This window comes from Limanda limanda, chromosome 2, assembly GCF_963576545.1.
Source record: "Limanda limanda chromosome 2, fLimLim1.1, whole genome shotgun sequence".
NCBI lineage: Eukaryota > Metazoa > Chordata > Actinopteri > Pleuronectiformes > Pleuronectidae > Limanda > Limanda limanda.
The window spans coordinates 23,093,542-23,118,688 of NC_083637.1; the positions used below are offsets into that span (position 1 = coordinate 23,093,542).

General features: G+C 44.3%; 1 protein-coding gene across 1 annotated transcript in view; it reads left to right on the forward strand.

Annotated features, from left to right (window-relative positions):
* The window catches only part of pkd1a (polycystic kidney disease 1a), a 68,601-nt gene extending 43,963 nt beyond the window's left edge, over window positions 1-24,638 (forward strand). The window contains exons 26-56 of the mRNA XM_061087608.1: window positions 383-704; window positions 936-1,152; window positions 2,888-3,047; window positions 3,140-3,292; window positions 3,453-3,597; window positions 6,229-6,558; window positions 6,705-6,793; window positions 6,958-7,273; window positions 7,705-7,882; window positions 8,749-9,013; window positions 9,096-9,291; window positions 9,960-10,130; window positions 10,224-10,367; window positions 10,986-11,196; window positions 11,296-11,422; window positions 11,528-11,638; window positions 11,902-11,951; window positions 12,498-12,712; window positions 13,468-13,546; window positions 13,637-13,752; window positions 14,484-14,686; window positions 15,117-15,311; window positions 15,400-15,539; window positions 15,822-15,952; window positions 16,170-16,263; window positions 16,406-16,531; window positions 17,218-17,389; window positions 17,939-18,229; window positions 19,518-19,652; window positions 20,660-20,986; window positions 21,174-24,638. Of these exons, the coding sequence (XP_060943591.1) occupies window positions 383-704; window positions 936-1,152; window positions 2,888-3,047; window positions 3,140-3,292; window positions 3,453-3,597; window positions 6,229-6,558; window positions 6,705-6,793; window positions 6,958-7,273; window positions 7,705-7,882; window positions 8,749-9,013; window positions 9,096-9,291; window positions 9,960-10,130; window positions 10,224-10,367; window positions 10,986-11,196; window positions 11,296-11,422; window positions 11,528-11,638; window positions 11,902-11,951; window positions 12,498-12,712; window positions 13,468-13,546; window positions 13,637-13,752; window positions 14,484-14,686; window positions 15,117-15,311; window positions 15,400-15,539; window positions 15,822-15,952; window positions 16,170-16,263; window positions 16,406-16,531; window positions 17,218-17,389; window positions 17,939-18,229; window positions 19,518-19,652; window positions 20,660-20,986; window positions 21,174-22,232 (6,468 nt within the window). The 3' untranslated portion in view covers window positions 22,233-24,638. The remainder of the gene's footprint in view (window positions 1-382; window positions 705-935; window positions 1,153-2,887; window positions 3,048-3,139; window positions 3,293-3,452; window positions 3,598-6,228; window positions 6,559-6,704; window positions 6,794-6,957; window positions 7,274-7,704; window positions 7,883-8,748; window positions 9,014-9,095; window positions 9,292-9,959; window positions 10,131-10,223; window positions 10,368-10,985; window positions 11,197-11,295; window positions 11,423-11,527; window positions 11,639-11,901; window positions 11,952-12,497; window positions 12,713-13,467; window positions 13,547-13,636; window positions 13,753-14,483; window positions 14,687-15,116; window positions 15,312-15,399; window positions 15,540-15,821; window positions 15,953-16,169; window positions 16,264-16,405; window positions 16,532-17,217; window positions 17,390-17,938; window positions 18,230-19,517; window positions 19,653-20,659; window positions 20,987-21,173) is intronic.
* Window positions 24,639-25,147: the final 509 nt, after the last annotated feature.

The following is a 25,147-nucleotide window of genomic DNA, read 5'->3' on the forward strand; positions in this document are numbered from 1 at the left end:
CAATTCAGAATCAAGTAATCCACTAGTTTCTCAACATTATTCAAACATATGTCTGACCCCGTGCAGTGCCATAGGTGTCAGCGTGAATGATAATTTCTCTGGGATGGCGACCTGTCCAGGGTGTGAGCTCCAGCTCCACCAATCCCTACAATTCTCAAAGGATACGTAATATATGGACGGATAAATGCAAAAGTTAGTCATATGTGACATCTAAGTTTTGTTGCTTGATATTAAGGATTAAATGTCAACATTGAACAACATCAAAAAAATGTTTTATAAAGTTTTCCTTACCTTTGATATTTATTTAAGTTGCCTACGATGTTTCTGAGTAAATGACCAAGTGTAGTTTGCTAAATTCTCCTCCTCGGCCTCTGTGTCTCAGCGTTGGAGTGCCATGACGCTTCAGAATGAGACTCTGGTCCTGGACTCCTCCTCCACCACCACTGGAAGCGGCGAGATGAATCTGGTGCTGCGGCAGGGCGTCTTGCGCCACATCGACTCCTACATCTTCACCCTGCACGTGACAGACGGCAGTCTGGACGGCGAGGGCGTGGCCTCCATAACGCTACGTCGCAACATGCCCCCGACTGGTGGAGAGTGTCATCTGAGAGGTGGAGGGGAAGCAGGAGTTGAGTACGGGGACGGAGATGGTGAAGGCTGGGAGCTGCGCACGCTGGTGGACAGGGTTCACTTCAGCTGCTCGGGTAAGAAATGTACTCAAAGTATAAAACTAAAAAGTTCCCCTCTGAAGGCCATTTCTACCATCTGTATCTGTGCAAAGCAAAATGAGACTCATGCCACATTATTATGGTTTGAAGTAGAAAGTAAAGCACTTATACAGATAAATCTACCAAAGTACAGTAACAAAGCACTTTTACTAATTAACAATTACCATCTTTCCCTGTTTTTCTGTCTCCTCAATTTTTTGCAACCAGGTTACACTGACCTGGGCGACTCGGAGTCTCCGTTGCTCTACAGTCTGCTGGTGACGCGCTGCAGAGAAGACTACTGCGAGGACTTCTGTGTGTACAAAGGCAGCAGTCCAGAGCACTCGGCCTTCCTGCCTCCAGGCTTCAGCTCAGCCCGACAACGTGTCGCGGTGTCCATCACAGTGGAGGACCATCAAGGAGCTGCCATCACTGCACTCAACAAGTAACAACATTTGACTTTTCTGTTCTTGAGAGGAGTGCAGCCAATAACTACAAATACGATTCAGACGTTAATCTTCTTTGTGTTCACCTCCGCAGCTTCTGCAGCCTTCTTATGTCTGCACATTAGTGAAGTGGTGCCAAGGTTTTTTGCTGATTTCTCCCTTTCCTGCAGAAAATAGATGAGAGAAAAGCCAAAGAGTTGATTTACACTTCTGACAGTTTAAAGAGATTTCAGACTCTCCGTTGCCAAATTATGATGCTAGAGTGATAATGTGATAATGTGTGAAAAGCTGGATAATATTATACGTCCCCAAAGTTGGATCCTGGTCAGGATTCTGTTCATGTTTCTCAGAAAAATTATTTTAAGGCTGTAAAAAGTTTTCTCCTTATATCCCTTGAAATACCTTTAGGGTTGTTAAAATTGCCAGTATCACCAACAATATATATCATGTTTTAACTTCCACCAGCTCTTCAATGAATATATAGTATTTAACTAATAATTCCATAAATCTGTCTGTCCGGTGGCTCGCATATCTTGAGAACCATTTACCTTATCAGCTTCACATTGGCATGTATATTGTTAAGGGCAGAAGGAAATGCAGTGTTGAATTTGGTGCGATGTGACATATGGATAAACTTTGAACAAACAGTTGACCAGCGCTCTGTAGCAACGACGGCCAGGACTCATCAAGATAAGGGACGTTGTTGATCACGACAACAGTACGTTCACGCCAAAATATCAACTGATTCTCCAGTTCGTGCTTCTGTGTACTGAGTTGAGCTTTACCAAACTTTTAATTAAAAGGTGAACAGCTCTTTGTGCAGCAGCCGCCCTTTATTTGCTGAATTGATCAACATTTCCCTAAGGCCACGCTAGCAGCTCATTCCACACAGTCAGGTTCAGAATGGACACTGCGCTAGCATGAGTAAAATATTGTATTTTTATAGGCTGCACTTTTTCATTAAAAAGACATAGTCTATATTGAACTCAATTTCTGCAAAAATCAACATGACATGTTAAGTATAGTTGGATAATTTGGCTGTAAAGTTGCTTTGAACAACGTTCAGCTGCAACTAAAAATGCGCCACTCAAGAGAAGCCTCCAGTATTATGCCGTCACTCTACTGAACCACTTAAACAGGCCTACAGATGAGCAAACTAGTTTACAGGAGATAAGTTTAAAATATATCTACCGGGGATTCCTTAGAAAGAAGATTTGATACAAGGTACATTATCCTGGTAAATACAGTAATTTGTGAGTATGCTATGAAAGGATCCAAAAATACCCAACTACGGGAATTAAAGTTGAACTCATCTGTGCTCAATGCTAACGTCCTCATGGTCACAGTGACAGCCCGTTAGCATGCTAAAGGTGATCAACTTCTTACTTTTCTAAAGGAATGTGCCTGGAGCAATAGGTGTCAGCATATTTCACTCTAAACCACAAAGCAAACCTTGTGGTGTTGTTAAAAGTAATAATAAATTATAGTGACCTTACACAGCAAATGTATCATTTTAAAAACCATTAATGAACCAGTCCATCTCGTACAAGCACACTGAATGTTCATGAATCAGTCTGACCTGAAGTTGTCGAGCAGTCAGCAGATTTTGCCATCCCTGGAGCTGTGCTGAAAGTGTTTATTCAATCCTTACAGTGACATCTGTCCACAACTATACTGTTAAGTTGTAAACAGAATATTAAATAAGAGTTTATTTTGTTTTGTGTTTGTGCCCAGGTCCATTGAAGTATGGCTGCCAAATCCTCCCTCTGGGTACAGCAGTCTTCCTCACTGGCTGTCTCACCTGACAGACACCAAACTTAAAAAGTTGCTGGAGCAGGGAGACTCCCAGAGGGTCCGAGAGTTATCACTGGCCCTTATCACAGTCCTGAATGAGGTAGGAGAGGTCACACAGCATCAATTAGTACATCCACGCTAGTTAATAGTATATTTAACATACTTATACCTTTATTTACTCTCTCCTTTCAGTATGAGCGGCTTAGACAATCAGCACGGGTGTCCCGAGACGAGCGCGGCTACAGAGTCGGAGTTCGCAGCAACATCACCAGAGCCCTGACCGCTCTGGATCTGAACACGGTCAACGACATCCAGCAGACCTCTGCTGCCCTGGCACAGTGCACGGTGAGCAAGATGAGAGGGAGGGGCAGGTGGGAAGGAAAGGCTAGAGGGCACGAATAGAAAGAAAGAAAAATAGGGAATTAGAAAAGCAATGAATAAAGTGAGAAAATATGGAAACCGAGAAGAAAGCAAACAAATGATCCGTTCCGCACGTGTTTTCCAGGCGGTGAGCCGCGAGTTCATCTGTGAGGAGTGTCAGAACAGCACTCTGAACAAGCTGGAGTCCATGCTGGAGATTTTACAGACTGACACCAAGCAGGGCACCGTCACTCCCACTGAGATAGCTGACAACATCCTGCACATCATGGGTAAGACGGAGAGTTTGCTGTTATCATATGAGTGTTTTCATCTTTCAGGACCATGTAGATGAGCAAACTGTCACACACTTCGGGAGCTGTCAACTAGTCATTTATTCATGTTCGTCTATTGCAAAGTGGAGGACAGCACCCTCTCACTGCGGTTCTTTATCCAGATCATACACCTGGTCTTTAAGAGGAAACAGAGAAACTGAAGTCTGCCAGAATATCTTGGGCGATTTCACACGTACCTTGTTTGTTCCAGAACTTTTCAGTTAAACCTGCACCAATAGAAGAGGTTGCCCCAGACCAACAGATCCAGACCAACAGATCCAGACCAACAGATCCACATGTGGTCTGACAGCAGGTGGTCTTAAGGCCAATTTATGCCTCTCAGTTTTTTCTATTACGGACAGATAAGACCGCCCTATCCGTCGTGAAACGCCCTCTCCGAGTGCTTTGGACAGCTTTTCGTACACGTCTGATTTTTCTAACTATCCGTCTTCATGTTGGAGACCCGACGGACCGCTCTTGGCTGTGATTGGTCCGCGAACGACATCATTTCCGTATGACGTCATTTCCGTATTTCCGGACCTCAAACTTACTGGTTACTTGTAGCAACAAACACGAACACAACTATGATTCTACGATTAATGTGACGTGTGTGTTAAGCCAGCGGAGTTGTCCGGCTGACGGTGGCTCGTTAGAGCACTGAGGGCATGTGTGCACGGTCACAGACGGTTATAACGAGCTTTCAAAACGGCGCTAGCGGGCTAGGCTAGCCACCATGCTAACTGCGGTGGTAACAGTGCAAGAACCCGCCGTCACGACTTTAATTCCACTTCTATCATGACACTGTTTCTATAATACCGTCAGGTTAGAAGCAAACACTGGATAATAGTAGTTAGTGTCGGGAGTCCCTGCTGACTGTGTGTGGAAGCTGGGGGGGAGCTAGGTCCGGGTAGCTTCTAGCTACATGTAGCCTCAAGCAGATTCAAGCTGTGGAATCAGCAACACAGTTCGGAAACAAGACCGGGGAACCGCTGCGCTAAGGAACGATTACATCAGCATCTTGACCCGCTGTGTGTCACTTTATTTAGATCTGTTAGTTGCCATGGTTCAGTGTGTGGGAGGCAGGCTAACATGTAAACAGAGGCACGTGGACTTCTTCTTCCCAAATGGGGTAGGCTTCTCTGAGCTCGTCTTCCGTTGCGCCACCTATGGGTTTGGCGGGGAATTGTTTTTAGACGGATAGTCGTCGGAGAAGTAAAAATCAAAAAGACTCTTTGCCCCCCGCTGAGACCTCTCGGATACGTAGAAGTATATAAGAGCCTTTAGTGTGGATCAAACTGTACCATGGTTCGGATCATTAGCAGCGTGAAAAGCTTTTTTTGGATAGTTCAGACTTTCATACCAATTGCAGGAAAGTCGAGACAACAGAAAGCAATAGAAGAAGAATAATAAGCGTCTCAAAGGATTGTCTTGCTTCTGATGCAGTAATGTTTGGTGGATTTGAAGAAGTGTTGAGTACTGTGCCTGAGGTTGGTGATCCCGGTATTAACACAATTATGATATTACAGTGGTCCATACAAACTGAAAGTCTGCTACCCACTGAACAATACATCATCAACAGAGGCATGCCAATCAATCCAATCTATGTATCAGTATAGGTAGATGCATGCATACGTGCAAAAGTAACCGGAGCATGTAAACCTGCTCTCGCCTCCTCTCCACTACTCTGTGTGTGTGTGTGTGTGTGTGTGTGTCTGAGTGTGTGTGTGTGTGTGTGTGTGTGTGTGTGTGTGTGTGTGTGTGTGTCTGTGTCTGTGTGTGTGTGTGTGTGTGTGTGTGTGTGTGTGTGTGTGTGTCTGTGTGTGTGTGTGTCTGTGTGTGTCTGTGTGTGTCTGTGTGTGTGTGTGTGTGTGTGTGTGTGTGTATGTGTGCTGCTGTCATTTAGGTTGAAATCTGTCTTGATGTGGGGAAGGTGCTGAAAGTATAGTCACAAAGTATTTGTACCTAGTGACTTCCCACTTCTGAAAATAATATACCTCAAACCATAATTATGAAATTGGCTGAAGGTAATATTTATTTTGAAAGACCTTTTTCCTGTGTGTACTTTAATTAACAATGATATATTTTTTTATTTGCCTTTGAAACCTGTCCTGTGTTATAATAATAAAAAATATCTGTATCTGTATGGTATCGACCTTGTGAAAACTCCCTGAGTGTCGGACTGAAGGATTAAGTAGAGCTGTGTAAAACTACCATACAACTACCTCTCTTGCTTATAGTGTTGCTGTATATAAGTATACACTTTCAAGTTTAGTCACAATCCCACCAATGTCTTTATGGTCTGTATTTCTGTATTTTTCTATTTTTCGGTTTCAAAATGTATACCTTAATTTCCACTACACACAAAACGTATCTGAGTAGCACAGATATTGGATGGATTCACATTGAGGGAAACAGTGGACATCTTCAGATTGATCAGGGATTGGATCACACTATTACTTGAAACGACCTATAACCACCCACCAACACTCAAGGTTTATATGAGAAAACAAACTGCAGTGATAGAAATGTCACTGCTTATTAACCTCATCTTTTCCTCCTATGTTATTAATCTCATATCCCCCCCTCCAGGTGATCTGATCCATCAGGTCAGCCAGTCAGCCTCACAATCTTACTTCCAGCCCTCTTATGTGGATTCGCCCTCACCCGCATCCAACTTTTCCTCTTCGGGTGAGGAGCATGGCGGCCCCCTGTCGGACTTCTCACCCTCCTCATCAGAGCCACACCCCCTGCGAGTGGCTGCGAAGGCTTACAGTCTCTCCTCAGTGCTCATGATGATCCTCGTGCACGGCCGGGTGCTCAATGAGGAGCCGCTGGTGCTGAGGGGGGCTGAGATCGTTGCAACAGGGAAACTGGCAGACCCCCAGAGCCTGCTCTGCTACCATGGCAACAACAGTCCAGGTGAGCGTGTGTACCTAGTGAGTGACTCATAAGTTAATGAACGCTACGTTTTTGTTGGTGAAATGTTAATAACTTCATAATTTGTAGAAAATAGACATTAAAAGGACTGTGACTAACTTTCTTCGGTTCCTCCTTCTATTTTCCAGAGTGCCAGCGCTTCTCCATCCCACGAGCTTTTAACAACAGTCTTGGCAGAGCTGCTGCAGGAAACAGCATCATGCAGCTGCTCTTTCAGGTATCATCAGGAAACCGCTAACATGACAGAAACCATTCGATCAAGTACAAGGTTCTCCTTTAGAACTTTGTCTATAGATCTCAGTGTCTCATCATCAAACAGTGACTGAAATAACTTTTACCCTCCTGAGTTTTTTTTTATCTCTCTCCTTTTTTTCTCCCTAGGTGGAATCCAACCCCTTCCCCTTCAATTACGTGGCTAACTACACTGTCTCCACTGAGGTGGCCTCCATGGAGTTTCGCACTGAAAACGGCACACAGATCCCAATCTCAGGACTGGACGACAGTCTCGCCATCACTGTGGCCATCAACAACGGCAGTAGTGCTGAAGTGGGCGTGGAGGGTTCCGGTAGCGGCGGGCTGCCCACAGCTGGAGCCATTAACATCAGCCTCTGCGACTCGGTCGTGGTCAGGGTCAGCGCGGGCAACACGAACAGACAGGCCGGGCTGTTTGTGCAGCTCAACTTCACTTCTCTGGAGGGTGAGCTCTGACGCCCACAGTGCACACAGTGGAACACCACAGGAGCGTGTGAACAATATAACATCCAATCGAATACTTCAAACATACTGGTTGCTTAAGCCAACAGTGTTGAGTCATTGCCGCTGTAATTTAGTAGAAGTGTTATGTTGGTGCCTGGTGCTTTACAATCTAATGTCATTTTATCGTAATATATATACTTATGAATTCTTCAGTATTCAATTGGAGCATGAGAAAGTCACAATGTCAATGTAACGAGCTTGCCAATAATAACTATTATATTGACAATAGATTCATGAAATACTTTCTATGGAGGCTTTACCATAGTGGGCCTAAACAGGTTCAAAGTAACATTCAATCCACAATTGTATAACCGTTTTTTTTTTACTGTTTTATGATGTGCTCTTTACTGAACTCTTGTTTTCTTCCTCCAGATGCCTCAGAGATGGACAACAGAGTCGAAGATGAAGAGGAGCCATTTATCACAGCTTACCTAGACTCCCATGCAGGGCCGAGCGAGTTCAACTGCACAGACCGAAGACGCATCTCACTCAGTATGACCAGGGGCCAAGATCTGGACCACAAGAAATACACCTTCTTCCTATCACCAGAGTAAGTGCCCTAGTTCTTTCACTTCATTTTAACATGATGTAAACTGAACATGCACTAAGTGAGTTTAGAATATGAAACTCAGTGCAGGTCTATAATGACGGTTATGACCACACCTGAGCATATTGTGGTTCACGGAACAGTATCTGCAAGCACACAACCTTACGCGCAAGCCATTATTTCTGCTCCACATGCTCAACTGTGGTTCCGAGAGCAGGGGGCGGAGTCCAGTGCGACCTCGGCCATTGGGAGGCGCCCCTCCCCTCCTTCAATTGGTTAGTTTGAACAGTCCCCAGCCTAGATCTGATCCACCCCTCCCCTACAGTTTTTACAGCAATTCCAAACTTTGTGGATCTCATATACCACTGCTGTCGACCCAAAAGCCCATGTCACATGTGTTCTATGCAGCATTTATTTGTGTTAAGGGCATTATAGAATGAACTGGCTTAATCTACCTCTTTTTTTTTTCCAATGATGACATTTCTCCGAGATAGTCGTGATGACTAAGCTGGCTTAAGGAGGGTTGGAAAATCACAGATATGCTGGGGACTAGAGTGTTCAAAGGGACCAATGGAGGGAGCGGAGCATCAGCCGCTGCCCCCTCAAAGTTCAACATGACGAATGACGAGCACGTAGGGAAGGGCGAGTCCGTGCTCCTCTCAGCACCGTGCTCATGAAACCACAGTTGCATGCGGAGCAGAAAGGCTCGTTCTCCATTATGCCTTTCAGCTTGTGAATAGTGTTCTGTGCACTCCTGTCATATTCAATTTTCACACTAATTAAATGACATAGTCGACAGTCTGTCCTTAAAGCTGGAGGCCTGTTTATTTTGGACATAGTTTGCGTCACGTTTTCCCTGTGTTACACAGGTCCTATGACACCACACTGGACTACTTCATCAACGTGAGTACGCCCTGCAGCCCCGGCTCTCGGGCTGTGGGTGTTCGCCTGGAGGTCGGGGTGTTTGCCTCCCTGTGTCAGTACTTCAGTGAGAGTGACAAGCAGTGGCGCACTGATGGCATGGTGCCCCTGGCAGAGACTAACGCCAGCAGAGCTTTCTGCCGCACAATGCACCTCACCTCCTTCGCCGCCAGCCTGTTTGTACCACCCAACGCAGTCAGCTTTACGATGCCAGTCAGTACAACACAAAAATACACTCGCTCTTTGTGCACATTCGCCATTAAACACACACTTAAACCATTTCCTACTTCCTCAGGAGCGTTCTGGTGCACCGAGCCTGGTCGTGCTGTTAGTGTGTGTGTTGGGTTTGCTCAGCTATGTTGTTGCAGCGGCCATCTTGCACAAGCTGGACCAGCTGGATCTGCGCCGGGCGGGTGTGGTTCCGCTCTGCGGCCAAGACGGTCTCTTCAAGTACGAGGTTCAGGTGAAGACCGGCTGGAGTCGAGGGGCAGGTGAGCTGGGGTCACTATTACACAGCTGCAGGATGACCGCAGATTTATATGCATTTGATTGTATATATGGCTTCTTTATGTAGTTTTCATAATGTTTTCATCATTGATTAATGTGCTGATAATTCATAAATATCAGTCCCCTAAACATGCTAAATTCTTTCATCAAGATAGAGAAGAAAATGTTTTTTTTACTTCCCTGGCCCATACCAAATCCATCCACTAAGTTTTGTGGCGACCCATTAAGTAGTTTTTGTGTAATCCTGCAAATAATGAAAACATAAACTCTTTGGCAGAGGTCAAATCAATGAAAAATGTCAACACAATTTCCTAGATCCCCAAGGTGATACAAGTAAACGTCCTATTATGTCTGACGGAAACACACAAATATTAACTTTACTATGATATTGTCATATTTCAGAAGCTGGCAACGTCAAATATTTTGTTCTTTTCCTTGAAAGTTTATTACTTATCCAAATAGTTGCTGATTAATGCCCTGTTCATATTTTATAAAAAATCTATTTATTAAAAAAAAATAACAAACATGACAAAATAGAGAAAAGAGTCTGCAAATAAATGACTCAACTTTTTCAGAAACATATTAATTAAGAATTAAAAAAAATGAAATGTTAATAAAGGATTATCTAGCAGGTTTCTATTTATTTTCCCAGGCACCACGGCCCATGTAGGGATCAGTCTGTACGGGCGGGAGAGCCGCAGTGGACACCGCCATCTGGACAGCAGGGGAGCCTTCTCACGCAACACTCTGGATATCTTCCACCTCGCCACAGACACCAGCCTGGGCAGTGTGTGGAAAATACGAATCTGGCACGACAACAAGGGTACACACACAGAAAGAATAAAGCTCTGTATTCACAACAAATGTTTAACCAGCTGATATTTGAGCAAATCATTGTTTCATGACCTTTCCTCAGGTCTGTCCCCAGCGTGGATGCTGCAGTACGTCCTGGTGAAAGACCTGCAGACAGGAAGCAGCTGCTACTTCCTGGTGGAGGAGTGGCTGTCGGTCGACAACGAGAAAACCGATGGGCGTGTAGAGATTGAGGTGGAGCCATCAGGTAAGAAACTACAATCAAATCACAGAAATTCATCTTTTCACTATGCTGCATCAGTGCTGGGGGATAATTGTGAAGCTCCTTGATCAGAAGATGAAATTCTCCTTGCTCCTGATATTGCTCCTCAGCCTCACTGCTCGACTCCATTTTACCTGCTACTGCGAAGCTTTGGAATGAATTAGGAAATAAAAGTATCGGACGCAGTAAGTTATTGTGACCATATCATGGTTTCATGCAGAGAACAAATTTGACCTAAATTGTTTTAAAAGTTTGTTTGTAAATTAACTTTTATTTATATGAAGCTTTTCTAGTCTAACTAAACTAAACTAAATACAAATGTAACCAAAGGACGGTAAAAAGGGAGTCTTAAAATAACCAAAGTTCAAATAGGGCATGCACATAAGAAAATAAATAAATGGTTCCTACTCCAGGGAAAAACTGCTGAAGGTAATAGTAGTTACTGTACATATCTGTGCTGTACTTAGATCAGCTTTATGGAACCTATGCAATAACAGTCCCATTTTTCTGCACGGGACAATTTTTATTTGATGAAGGTTTTTGTTCTAAAAACGGACTTGGTGTGCAAAGACTTTACTCTTGTCTTCCTTCACTTTCTTTCAGAGGAGGCTGTGCTCCGCCATGTGCCCCGTCTCATGTGGTGCGAGCTGCAGAGGGCGCTGTGTGAGAGCCACCTGTGGCTGTCTCTGTGGGAGAGGCCTCTCCGCAGCCCCTTCACCCGCCTGCAAAGAGCCACTTGCTGCACTGTGCTACTGCAGCTGTTCCTGCTGGCCAACACACTGTGGTACAGCATCGTGGTGGACAAGAGATACAGGTACAAGAATGTGTGCTGTTGGTGTTTTTTGTCTTTGTCGATTACCACTTTGCAACTGCTGATCTGTTCCAAATATTTGAATGTTGTCCTGTGCTGCAGCCCGTGGGCCGTGTCGCAGCTGGCTTCGTTGAACGGAGAGACTGTGGCAGCCGGAGTGGTGACCTGTCTGATTGTCTACCCGCTCTACCTGCTCATATTCACGCTCTTCAGAATGAGCCGAAGCATGGTAACACTGATCTGCCGAAGACAAAAACAAACATGATCAAGCTTCACAGGGGCCAGATGTTTAATCCTTTATGTTTGTGTGTGTGTGTGTGTGTGTGAACGTCAGTGTGTGTCTGTGGAGCAGGTACCACCACAAATGGACCAGGAGTCGGTTGAGATCGATGACTTCCTGGAGAACTCTATGGCTGGAAGCTCCTTCCTCTTCTTTAATGGCGAGGTAATATCTGAGGGGAGAAGTCTGGAATTTAAAATTGAACAGAGCCTGATGCTATTGTAGTTAAATGTCTTGATATGTGTTTTTGTTTCATATGCTAATATGAAAATTAAAATTAATCCTGTGGTTCTGGTCTGGCGGTTCTTTCAGAAAATTCAGATGAAAAATACAGTTGAGCAAGAAAATAATTATATTTTTCCCCTTTCCCCTTTTCTCTCTGTGTCTCTCTCTCTCTCTGTGTCTCTCTCCCTCCCTATCTCTCTCAGACCAACTCAGAAGAAACCAATGTCGATTTGCCCACACCGTCAACCAAAAGGTGAGCTGCTCTGTTGCCATGGCAGTTGATTTAGATAACGTGTGATTTAATGGAATTCAAATATCAAGAACATTTTTCCAGCTGTCGGACTAAGCTAGGGCCAGACAGACTAGAAAATAAGAAAAAGTTTGCACTGAAAGAGACTTGGATGCAAAGTTGTTAAATATCAACTAGGGCTACGTTGTAGCACTGAACGGGCTCTAAATGACACGCCCATTTCAAATTACTCCAGAATACAAATATTTTTTCAGGTGTTAAATTTCCTGCAAACTTTGGTGAGAATTTGTGCATGTCTAGGCCCTGAAAAAAGCCCCAAAAGGGAAATACAAATGCTTTGAAATACAATAGGAACTCCCACCGGAGGTGCTCTGGCCCTAATAAACCCGAAAGCCTTCTTCGTCCCAGCAGCACTGAGTCTGCTGTTATTAAAACCTCATTATTGTTCTATATCTAATGAAACAGAGAGAATGTAAGTCAGCTATTAGGAGTGACTGAATAATTAGCTTGAGACTCTAAATAATGCTCATCTCTCACTGTGTGTTTCAGTGTGGACAGTTGGACCATGGCAGAGGAGGATACGGAGGACAGGGATTGGCCGGAGCTGTTGAGTGACGTGTCCGTGGTGGGAGGGGCGGGTCACGGAGCGGGACTGCCCAGGCTGAAGAGGGGTCAGGGGAGCAGGCACTTGGGTGTTGACATGACCTTTAACCCTGACGATGAGGAGGGGACTGAGCAACGCAACAAATATTTCACCTCTTCAGGTAAACACAGTAAGACGTCTTTAAAACAGTTGTTCAGATCAGGTGAATATCATTTGCTGGTACTAGATACCAGATAGTTTTTATGCCTCCACGCCCGCGACAGCCACTGAGCAGAGAAATAATGTTTTCAGGTGGTCGATTTGCTCGTCTTTATGTTGCCTTGTGAACACAATATCTTAAGAACGCTTTGAAGCAAATTCTTCAAAATAAGTATAGACATTCACAGACTCTGATGAACTAATAAGTATTTGGTGTTTAAAGGTCGAGGTCACCGTGACCTTACAAAATTTGTTTTGGTTTTGGTAATCCAACGGCTCCGAAACACCGTGAGGGAATTTCTTCAAGTTTCATACAAGTGTTGACTTCAACTCATAGATGAACTAAATGGATTTTGGTGGTTGAAAGTCAAGGTCAAGCTCACTATGACCTCACAAATCTCTTTTACCTGATGAATGTGTTGACTGGAGAACTTCAGAGAATCCTTTCAAACTTTGCACAAATCTTATAAATAATAACAGTTACAAAACCTGTTTCAGCTTCTAATACATGACATCTTAGGTCTGCCTTTAGAAAATGAGTTCTTGATTTTGATTGGTTGTGAATTCAACACTTTTTCGATTAATTGATTAAATTTCAAAGGTCACACTGAACTCATATCAGTCCGATTTAAAAAATGTATGTAGACAGATCTGCACTGGTTGGACCAGTGGACGTTATGAGATCCAAACTGAACTCGTGCTGCTTTTCTCTCACAGATGAGGATCTGATCAAACACATCCTGGCAGATGGACAGAACTTCTTTCCTCAGGCCGATGAGAGTGAGATGGCCGACCTGTAAGTGTGATCTCTGAAAAAGACACAGGAGACGCAAAGAATGACCTGCATTACTCTGAACGAGTTAAATTGTGTTTCACTGTGTGGCAGGTCGAGCATTTTCGGAGACAAGACTGAAGTGATCCTCCTCCAGAAGTTCAATGAGCCTCTTCCTCTGGAATCTGTCAGAAGGGACCCACCGAAAACTGCTTTCACCGCGAATACAGGTGTGTGTGTGTGTGTGTGTGTGTGTGTGTGTGTGTGTGTGTGTGTGTGTGTGTGTGTGTGTGTGTGTGTGTGTGTGTGTGTGTGTGTGTGTGTGTGTGTGTGTGTGTGTGTGTGTGTGTGTGTGTGTGTGTGTGTGTGTGTGTGTGTGTGTGTGTGTGTGTGTAACACTACTTCCATAGCATCTTATTTTTAAAGAGAACTGTTTTAGTGGCATGCCTAGTTTTTTATTCCACTTAAAAGTCCCAAACACAAGATAGCTCTGGTTCTTCCTTCAGTGTTACAACATTTGTTAAGTTTGATAAACAACTTCCAGTCATGTTTGCAACCATGACCAGAAACAAAGGGTTTTTATTTTCATCTTTCATCAAAGTCTAGCAGTTTGAGGAATACTGTCTCTCGGCTGTATTGTTTGAGATAGAGTTGGATGTTGTCTCAACAGAAAATAAAGCTTATCTGAAAACGCCAATTTCCTCGTTATGTTAGAGTTCCTGCTACTTTTGTGAACTGTTGTTTTAATCAAATCAAATAAAACCGCTAGTGTTTTTTTACTAATTGCAAAGAAATGTGTTGCCAATGACCGGAAATCTGAAGTATCATCACAACACTACGGTCATTGTAAAAAATCTGCAGACTCTGCTTTGCTGTTGTGGTCAGATTTCATTTATTTTGGCCTGGATTTGCTTTTAATTTGTTGCTTCCCACATCATCTGGACATCTCTCCCTTCTCTAGTTATGACAGACGTGTGTCGTCCCAGGCGGTTCCCTCCCTGGTGTGGACGTGCCACCCTGTGGGGCAGCTGGGCGCTGATCACTCTGACCAACAGCGTCTCGATCTGGGCGGGCCGCGGGTTCAGTCAAAATATGGCCATGATGTGGCTCATCTCCTGTTTTGCCAGTTTCCTGTGCTCGTGTCTGCTGCTGGAGCCAATCAAGGTAGACACACACACTCACATTATATTCTAACACAAAAATCTTTCTGTTTTCTGTGCTGCCCCAAAGTCTCCAAAGGAAATAAAGTGAGGTTTTAGAGAAAATATAATTGGACACTTCTGTCCCCTTGAAACACGCAAGAGGGATTTAAAACACGTTGACTTCAGGCGAATAACTGGGCTGTTTTTTCTTTCTTCCTGGAAAGCTGTGATTTCATACACTTACTGCACACACCCAAATTTATTTTCATTGAATTCCCTTCAGGGTGGGGTCACGTTGACACATTGTATCCCAGTTTTCCTATTTTCATTTAAGGCGATCAATATAAATCACATAATCCATGTTGAGCTGAGTTAATTGAACAACCTGTCAAGCTTGGATATAGATTTCCAAATCTCACTGCTCGGCTGCTGCTGTGCTCTCTGTCCCACAGGTCTTGTGTGAAGCCGTTTATTTTGCAGTGTTTGTGCGGCGCCTGCGTCCGGAGGACCAGGATGTGCTGGTGGAGTTCCCCCGTGTGGAGAGAGTGGTCCAGCGGGTCCCCAGGGTGAGACCACCACAGGGCTTCGCTCTGTCCCAGGCTCGGCACCAGGCCCGCAAGGTCCACATGCTGCACACCATGCTGAAGGTGTAATATACTTATATTATATGTTAGAATAGATATTTAAATCTATATGTCTTGATTCATCACTAAATGTTTGGTTTCTCATTTTCAGAATTTCCTGGTTTATATGTTTTTCCTGTTGGTGGTTTTACTCCTCAACTACTCCGACTCTGCCAAAGACGCACACGGCCTCCGACTGCGCAATCAACTGCAGCAAGTGCTACACACACCTGAGTATCACAACATCAGCAGGTACACACACCATCAAGCAGATTCTGAACTTCAAAGTTCAAATTTATATTCTTTTATTCTCAAAACATGTTAGAGCTTTTAATTAGTTGGTAACAAACATCTTGATTCTCTTATTATTGAGCTGCAGTTTTTCTCATCTACACTCTTGAGAATCAACCTTCATGTGTCATTTTATTAAAACAAGAGAGAAAAGGTTTTGGTTTGTGTAGAGCAGAGCATGACTCATGTCTTCTAGTCAAAGGTATATACACTTCTTCAGTATGATTTTCTTGTGTCTTTTAGCCGTGACAACGTTTTGATGTGGCTGAATGAGTCCCTGTTGCCACGGTTACTGGACGACTCTGCCCTCCTGAGAGACACAGGAAGCGTGTTACTCGGCACACTGAGGCTGCGACAAACCCGCGACACACAAGGTGAGATTTAACCGTGGTCACTGAAGCTTTATTGATCTGAGAGGAACTCGCTGTACCTGTAAAGTCAACTGCATTTAGTTTTTTATGTGTAGCATCACAGGTCCTCTTATTGTATATAATTTCTGTTTATCTGTTCATTGAACTTATGCTCTGTCATCAGCTCAGTGAGATGAGATAGTCTTAGGTTGATCTTTTTCAAGCTGTTGTTTCTTCCCAGTTACAGGTGGTGCCGGTGCAGGAGACAGTGTTTGGGGCTGGTTCCCTTCTCCAAGTGAAGACGCTGGGGATTTTGCTGGTCGAGATGCAAACTGGTGAGAATAGGATTGAAAAGCTGTCCGTTACAAAACAGATGTTCACTTAAGATTCAGCCCGATTCAGTTGTATGTTTTAACATCTGGTTCCCTTTTGATGTGTCATGTTCTACACTGCATTTCCTCCCACTCATCTTTCTAGGGTGTGGCGTTTGGGTCAAGTGAGGGCGTATAACAGCGGCGACGTGGTGCACCAGCTGAACCGAAGCCTAATGGAGGCTTCGTCCTCCTTGCAGCAGCTGAAGCAGCAGCACTGGCTCAACTACAGGTAGTAAACACGCCTGGAATTCCAAGAAAAGGTTATAAAAAAAGTCAAAGTTATACTATAAGACTAGATCCTAATTCGAAGTCAGATTTATAAATGTGTATTATCTGCAAAAAAAAGCTAAGAAACTGCTAAAAACCTGATTTTTAAAAACTCTCTGACCTCATTGACCAGGCTGTTCCATAATCCAGGGGCCAGGGGTGAGGGAGTCGAGATGGGGCTCGATGTGCATGTGTGCACAATTACACAACGATTCGAACAAAACAGAACCATGCGTGCTCGAGGCTTTAATATCCCCGCGGTGAAATTTGCCTGCAGCCTGCAGTCATTTAAAAGTTGCACATGAAAATTTATGAAACATCAAACATTAGAATAAAACACAGAAAACAATCAGGGAAAGGATGTGCTACGAATGTGGGCTCACTTTCAGCAAGTGTTCTGAGAATAAGTGATGGCAACAACAAACCATTAATCCTGTTTAAACCACATGTGGTGCGAGGTTGCAGATATTCCGCTGGGAGCAACTCAGAGTAGATCAAAAACGGATGGTGAAAGTCTCAAATAGAACTTCCTGTGGTGGAAACACCCAGGTTACATAAAACAAATAAAATCCTAAAGTCTGTTTCAGAACAGGAAGTGACTCTTGATCGCCCATTGAGCGCGTTTTGTGTTTATTTGTTTGTTCACAGGACCCGTGCTGTGTTTGTGGAGTTCTCGCTCTACAACATCAACACAAACCTCCTCGCCGTCTTCTCCTTCCTTTTCGAGTTCCCAGTTTCTGAGCGTGCCCAGTCCAGTCTTGACCTCCATGTCATCTCTCTGTGGCCAATCACAGGCCTTGACCTACAGCTCCTTCTCACGGTAACCACTCGCAACCCCTATTGTAATAAACACACAGTCACTTTTAATAGTTTGTAATAGTTTGTATACATTGCATGACCGCAAATTCAGAGTTTTGTTAAGGAATTGGCACAATCTTCAGACACATGTTCACATCTTTTCAAAATAAAGGCATTTTACCTTTATGCAAAACAATTGCAGCAACAAAATGAATATTGTGCTTTTAATTAGTAGACAAACTGCTAAAGAGGAAGTGTTTCTGTTGAATGCTGTTGCCATGAAAGGATCAGTACCAAGGAATGTCTGATTCAGTCTGACAAAAAAAAAAAAATTATAAAAATGATCTGGCTGCGATTTTGAGCCGTGGTTGAACCCAGTTGCCGACCGCTGTGTTCCACATACACACATACATGCAGACAGACATTTGCAGAACTAGAAGTAGATCTACTGTAAAACTGCTAATAATATTGACCTCAAAGCCTCCACTGCATCCTTGTTGAATCCTCCTTGTCTTTGGCATAGTGAAGCGACACATCCGCAGTGAAACTTTTGTCATTCCTCGTTCTCTAGATCATTCTCCTTGCCCTGGTGCTGTACTTTCTGGTGCGGGGGATCCTGGGCTTCCTCAGGGAGGGCTACGGCTACCTGCTGTCGGCCTGGAGAATCCTGGGTCTCTGTAAACTGACTCTGGCAGCTTCGGTGTGCGGGCTGCACCTGAGCCGCTGCACCATGGCCAAGGAGCAGTGGACGTTGTATATGAAGCACCCGCGGGACGCCTTCACAGACTTCTACCCGCTGGCCAAGCAGAGTCAGATGTACACAGTCATGTCTGCGCTGCTGTTGTTGATACTGGTGCTCAAGGTAAGCGAGAGGGAGAGAGGGCTGATTATTAACATGTAATGTAGAAAACATGCAATATGTTTGATTGTTATTACCGTGGTGTAATTTAGTAGTCTCACCTTCTTAGCTGTCAGTTCTGTTACAAATATAATAACAGTACACTTGGCATGTTATCACTTAAAAGAAAATCATCACAGTTTATAGTAGATCATTCGATTTTTTTTATGGTCAATAAATCCAGCGAGTAAGTATCATCTGTGTGTCTCAACCTTGATACAACTTGTTCCTCTGGGCCCAAGACCGTCATATAAAAACAGTTAGAAACTTGTTAATAATCCATATTGTTGAATTGTACTTTATTGAGAATATGTGTATTGATTCTCCACCGAAAATAGACCCCAACACATATTTGCATTTACATTTTCTAAAAAACTAGAATAGCTCTCAGTGAAGCATATGCCTCCACTCCTGTTTTATTTGGATCTACACCGAATTGCACACACTCAAAATTATCAGTGCCCTTATTTCCATCAATATCCATGAATTGTTCTCTGAGAAATCAACAAAAATTCAGAAAAATGCCTGTGCCAAAGACTCCTGGATCGGCCTCCTGATCCAGATCCACACCAAAATGTAACTGTTTCCTCCCTGACCCATACCGCATCCTGCCACCAAGTTTTGTGGTGACCCATCCTGTAGTCCTATGCCTAATCCTGCTAACTAACAAAACAAACAAAAGCAAGCAAAAACATAACCTCCTTGGCGGATGTAACTATAAAGTAAATATTTATTGGAAGAATTCTCTCCTCAGTAGAACTGTTTAGCTTGAGAATGAGAGCCACTGACTGGGATAAGATAGTTGGAGTTTTATACTATTATAGTTTTTTTAAAAGACAACAAGTTTTAGAGTTGTGCTCAATTTGTGTTTCCGGATATATTATTCAGCAAATTTGTTTGTTTCCTTAGACATTACAGATTCATTTAATTAATAGGATATACTGTGGTGAGTGGTGATAGCTCAGCTGGTTCTGTCAATAGTCCATGAATTGTTCCATTGGTGTCTGTGAACTATAGACACTGACCCAAAAATTACTCCTTGTGTGTGTGGGAGATTAGTCTTTTGACAACAGTATTTGCTGAATGAAAGATATATAAAGCTCGTAATGTTACCATAACAGCTACGAGTGGGGGCTACGACTATGCAAGTAAGGCCCAAGTCGTAATCTGTGTTTTATTTAGTATTATGTAGTATCAAGACAAATCACTTTGTTCCTTTCCTCCCTCCCTCCCTCCCTCTGTCACCCTGCAGGCGTCTCACCAGTTGCGGTTTCTCAGAGAGTGGGCCGTGTTTGGCCGAGCTCTGCGGCGCTCGGTCTGGGAGCTGCTGGGAGTCGCCCTGGCGTTACTGGTGTTGATGCTGGCCTACTCGCACACAGGACACCTGGTCAGTCTCCAGTCTGCTCCTGCTGTTTCTCTCTCGCTGAGCCTCTCCTACACAAACACACACACACACACCAAACATGTATCTACAGGAAACCAATTCTCTGATAAACCTTTCCATAAGCATAACCACATATTTATTATTAGACCAGGTACAATAACAGCCTCACAGCCAAACAGATTTGCTGCTCCTTCAGGTCATTTCTAGCATAGAAGTTATAATCGCAGGAACTGACTCTACTTTGTACAAACTAAAATGATGACACATTATGGCTGTTTATTTTTTTTCTTTTATTTGACCTTTAATGAACCGGGGACATGTAACCTGTTTCTGAGACATCAATGTCAAACTGGATGGATGAATATGATACATGAACATAAACAGAGGAAATAGGAAAAATATAATATTTTACAAAATAATAATGAGAAATGATGTTAAAGAGTTATTTTTCCAACAGAAAACTTACCCAACATTACTCTGTGTCACTGTTGAGCACCCTGTGCTTTCCACTGAGCATCATTCTTTTCTTATGAAGTCTCTTCCACGTGGTTTTGACTCATCTGGACTATTTTAGGCAGGATAATGTAAAAATAAGAATGTTGCAATCAGTGAGACATTTCCAAACACAACTTCCCAGTGTTCAGCTGAAGGATTTCACCATGAGCCTGAAATAAACAACACTGTAGCTTTTCAGTGGAGCGCCACCATCAGGTCAAATTATTGTTTACACACTGTCCAATGGTGTGTGGTATATGACCAAATACCTGCAAAACTTATGATGTTCCCATGAGCCTCAGCTGTACTTGGTTCGGTGCTAACATGCTAAACTAATATGACGGCCATTATGAATTTTATATTTACCAAACACCAGCATGTTAGCTTTTGTCATTGTGAGCATGAGATGAACATTCAGCTTTGACACATTAGGGTGCTTTACGTACAATTCTGGTATCTATTGACCATTTAAATATATCTATGTCTATATCTTTGCTCTGTCTCCTTCACCGCAGCTCTTCCACTCTGTTCTGGACGGGTACGGCAGTGTGAGCTCCAGCTGTCTGTCTCTGCTGGGCGCCGGTGGACGAGGCCTGTTATCGTGGCGTCCCGGTTGGACGTTCACCGGACCCTCCAGCTCTCTCACCTCGCTGGTGTTCCACGCGAGCTTCGCTGTAATCCGGCTGGCGCTGCTTTGGTTGATCACTTCCGTGCTCCTGAGGAACTACCGCCGCGCCCGAGCCGAGCTGTACCGTCCAGCCGTGGACCTCCAAGACTACGAGATGGTCGAGCTGTTCCTCAGACGACTCAAAATGTGGATGGGACTCAGCAGGACCAAGGAGGTACACTTCCTGTTTCATCTCAAACTCTGATTCAGGGAAGAAATACAATAGTTTGAGATGAGTGATTTTTTTAGGACAAAATATGAAACTTGTTTAATTATTGGTGACTTAGGTTTACTTGGATCATATGCATACATTTCCCTACTTTTCCCCTGAGCCTCCATCTTGTCTTTTATCTTCCTCTTAGTTTCGTCACAAAGTGCGTTTTGAAGGCATGGAGCTGCCACCATCCCGCTCATCCTCCACCAGCGACTGTAAGTCCCTGTGCTTGCCGCCGCTGGACGGTCCCGACTCTCCGCCCACACCTGACAGCGTGGACGCCTGCTCCGAGGCGTCGTGGCGCCCGGCCTCCTCCAGCCCCTGCAGTCTGACAGAAGCCCCAGGGATCGGCCTGGGGCTCGGGTTGGGCCTGGGTTTGGGGCTGGGCCCCGGTGTGGTGGTGGGAGGAACCAGCTGGAGGGAGAGGGCCGAGACGGAAGCCTCTCTGAGGAGGCTGCTCCCGACCCTGGAAGCCCTGCTGCAACAGCTGGATCGTGTCACCGTTGCAACAGAGGATCTGTACCACATCGAGTGTAGATTGGAGCGAACGCAGAGGAAGAGGAGACGTAGAGGCAGAGGAGGCGGTGGTCAGAGTCAGAGAGGAAGGAGTGAGGCAGAACAGACGGGGAAGGGGGATGACAAGGACTCTGCTGGATGGAGAGAAAGAAAGAGCGGCAAAGAAAAACACAAAGGGAGCAAGAGGGGGAAAAAGACCGATAAAAATGAACTTCCAAAGGATTGTGGAAACACTGCAGCCAACCCCCAAGAGACTCCTGAAGCCACACCTCTTCCTTTGGTGAAGCCCAGCCTAACCTCGGCCTCAACACATCCCCCTGCTCCTCAGTCCTCAGCCAAACCTTCAGTCAATGCACCCCCGCCCACACCAGTCGCAGATAAATGTGACTCCTCCTCTCTCCCCGTCTCATCAGCAAACACTCCCCCGACCCAAGTCCCACCGCCCAAAACCCCCACTGCCCCTCCAAGTACCCCTGCAGCGTCCCTGCCTGCCACTCCTGCTCCTACACCTATCACCCGGGACTGGGACCCTCCCAGAGAGAGGGAGACCCTCCCCGCTTCCAGCCTGTTCAACCACCCCGCCCACACGACCACCATTCCCACACGCAAGCGGAAACGCAAGCCCCCCCCCCTCAAAAACAAGGTGCACCCCAACGTGGACAGACACGGCTCTGGACAGCCCAAATCCTGAGGACTCTGGATGGAGAGAGGAACAGAAGTGAACGGCGGAGGGAAAGAATGTGGGGAGTAAATGTTGGGTTAAGGACGAGAGGAGGACGGGGGGCAGCTGGTTCTGTCCCTGTGGACCCCCTCTCTAAACCCACAGGAAAGAAAGAAAAGAAGAATTACAGAGCAGAGCAGTTTGGGGAAATGACAGAAAGACTTTACAGAGATCCCTCCAAACTCCAGAATCAAGGTGCAGGTCGCCAGATGCTTAGTGAGCTGGTTTAAACAGCCTCACATTGAAACCAAGGTACACCCGCTATCCCATAATCCCCCACACCGACACTAACCCCTGACCACACGTGACCCTGGAGGTTACGTGGGGTCATCGACAGGAGCACACACACGTGTTCAGCAGAGAACTGAAGCAACTGAAAGCAGACAGTGCCGTCAGTCTTTTTGTATATCTCTGGCAAAAATAATGTGTTGATTTCTCAGTTATGTTGTCTGTCTCCGTATTTTTTTATATTTGATATTTCGGTTACCATGGGTACTTGTGGCCTGTCTGTCAAAAGTCACGTTATTATGGTTTTCAGCTCATATGTATTCGCATGCAGGCACACACAGATATACGCACATGCAGGTTCACACATGCATCGAAAATTAACACTGTAGGCGCCGACGTGCTAATGGTAATGTGTCGTACGATTCAGCCTGAACGAGAAAACAAACAAACACACGCACACAAACACAGTTGTGTCTTAATCATGTCTCCACAGTTAAATTGAATTATTTAACGATAAACGTTGTAGGGACTTGCTTTTTGTCCCCATAATATGACTCTGTCAACAGATGAAGGTCCCCTCCACATCAGTAACACTGGCACCACACACACACACACACACACACACACGTCTGTTGGGATCCCAGCAGCCAGTTCTTCAGGGTCCAGATATCACCATCTTCTCCGTATTTGGTCCGGATGTGAGAGAGAGATGAAAAACGAAAAGAAGGAGTGGCAAGTGGTGGTAGTGCAGATGAGTAGGAGTGTTGACAAGAGGGAATAAAGAAGGAAAATATGGTGCTTAGTAAAGTTTAGAGTTAGATTAGTGTTGAAGAAAAACATGCTTTTTCAGTCCCTTATACACAGTACTGAATATTTACACATCATAAAGCTAAATGACTCCCAATATCTTCTCAATGTTTTTATTGTGTTGTGTTCAATATGGTTGTAATTTTAAAGCACTTTTGTCCTGATGTAGAGGTGTGGTGTAAAGAAATAAGCTGGGTATCCAAACCAATAGAGAAAGCTTCACTCAAACTGTATCTTTAGCATAAACGTTGCCAAAGCTTTTGCATCATTCACGTATCCTGAGTTGTTACCAACGCCGAGTCATTCATTCATTTGTTCCTTTTGTACTTAGCACTTTATTCTCTGATGGAGCTGATATCCAACACCATATTTAACTCTCATGTGTCATTATAGAGACATTCAAGGTACCAAATCAGTAGTTTGCAGTTGTGTCTTGAGCTTTGGTTGTGTTTTTGTCATCTTGTTTTGATAAAGCGTACGTACATACTTCCTGTGTCCAGTGGGCAGATCTCAGGGAACCCGCCCTCTCCCCCAAAACCTGGACAGACAACCAGGAAAACCAAAAACTGCAGACAGAGACGTCCAGACGCCAGCTTCCTTCTTCTCTCAGTCCAAACGTGGAAGCGACGCGTTGGCCCTGTTTTCACGGGTTGTTACGGGATATGAAGATGATTGAGGTTTTTTCCTTCTTTAAAGCAGACCCACCATCAGAGCATTAAGCAAAATGTTGAACTTTAAACCCACCAATTTCCAAGCAACTAAGTTGCGTTTGATTTTACTCGTTTCAGGATCTCAAAAAAAAAAGGGAATGAAAAGGGCCCAAAGTCTTCTTCGCCTTGTGTGTGTACATTTCTGTATATATTGGTGCTGTGTGGTGTATATATTTTTGCTTCTCATGACCAGTATTGTTTGTGCTGCAGCAGCGTTTTCATTATGTCAAGCACTGGTGTTGCAGATTCCAAGGTTTTTACATTCCTCCAGTCAAACTGAAGCACTTCAGCCAAAGCTATCAATGTATTTAATATAGATGTTTGTTTGCAATGTCAAGTACAAACCACAGGAGGCCCGGCAGTTCACAGGCGATGCCTCCAGACTCCTGCTCTGTGTGTACAGTGTGTAACAGTACCGTGCCAAAGCCGACCTTTGTGTCTTCCAGCTGCCTTTATGTTGTGGTACCATGCGTTTTTGTTTTAAAACAGTGTTACAGAATTTGTCTTTGAAAATATTTGTCTATGCTCTTTTGTATCTTATATCTTTGTTTTGCAGTTGTAGCACTTCTCATGTTTTTGCACTTGACAAAGTCAAATAAAGAGTTTGACAGCTGAACTGTGCAGAATGAAATGTTTCTGGTCACTAATTATTGTCCTGCTCTGTGCTGAAGGTTCACGGCCTGAGTGGAGATGGAATGTAACTTACACCTGAACATTGAATCATGAACTTTGACCCTGTGAGCTCCTTGCTTGTTAAGACATGCAGCGATTATGGAACAACCGAATCATCCATTTTGGTGGATAGGTGTTTCTGACAACCTGATGACTTTAAGTCTTTTGGCTCCATTTATGGTCTCCTGAGAAAATATGTGTAAATAGAACAGTTACAAACTCTGATGAGCAGGTGATGCATTGGGGGGGTTTAGCTGCATATTTTAGCCAAAGAGGAGGAAGTGAAGACGCTCAGACACCAGTGACTGAACCAGGACAGTAAAGTTATGAGCCGGACAGATAAACTAGCACTCGGTCCTATAGATACCTCTTCCACGACAGTCCCTTTATGAAACCACAATTAAGTTTGATAGATCTGTCAAGATCCATTAATTATTTCCTGGAAAAATCTATTAACAGGTCAAACGC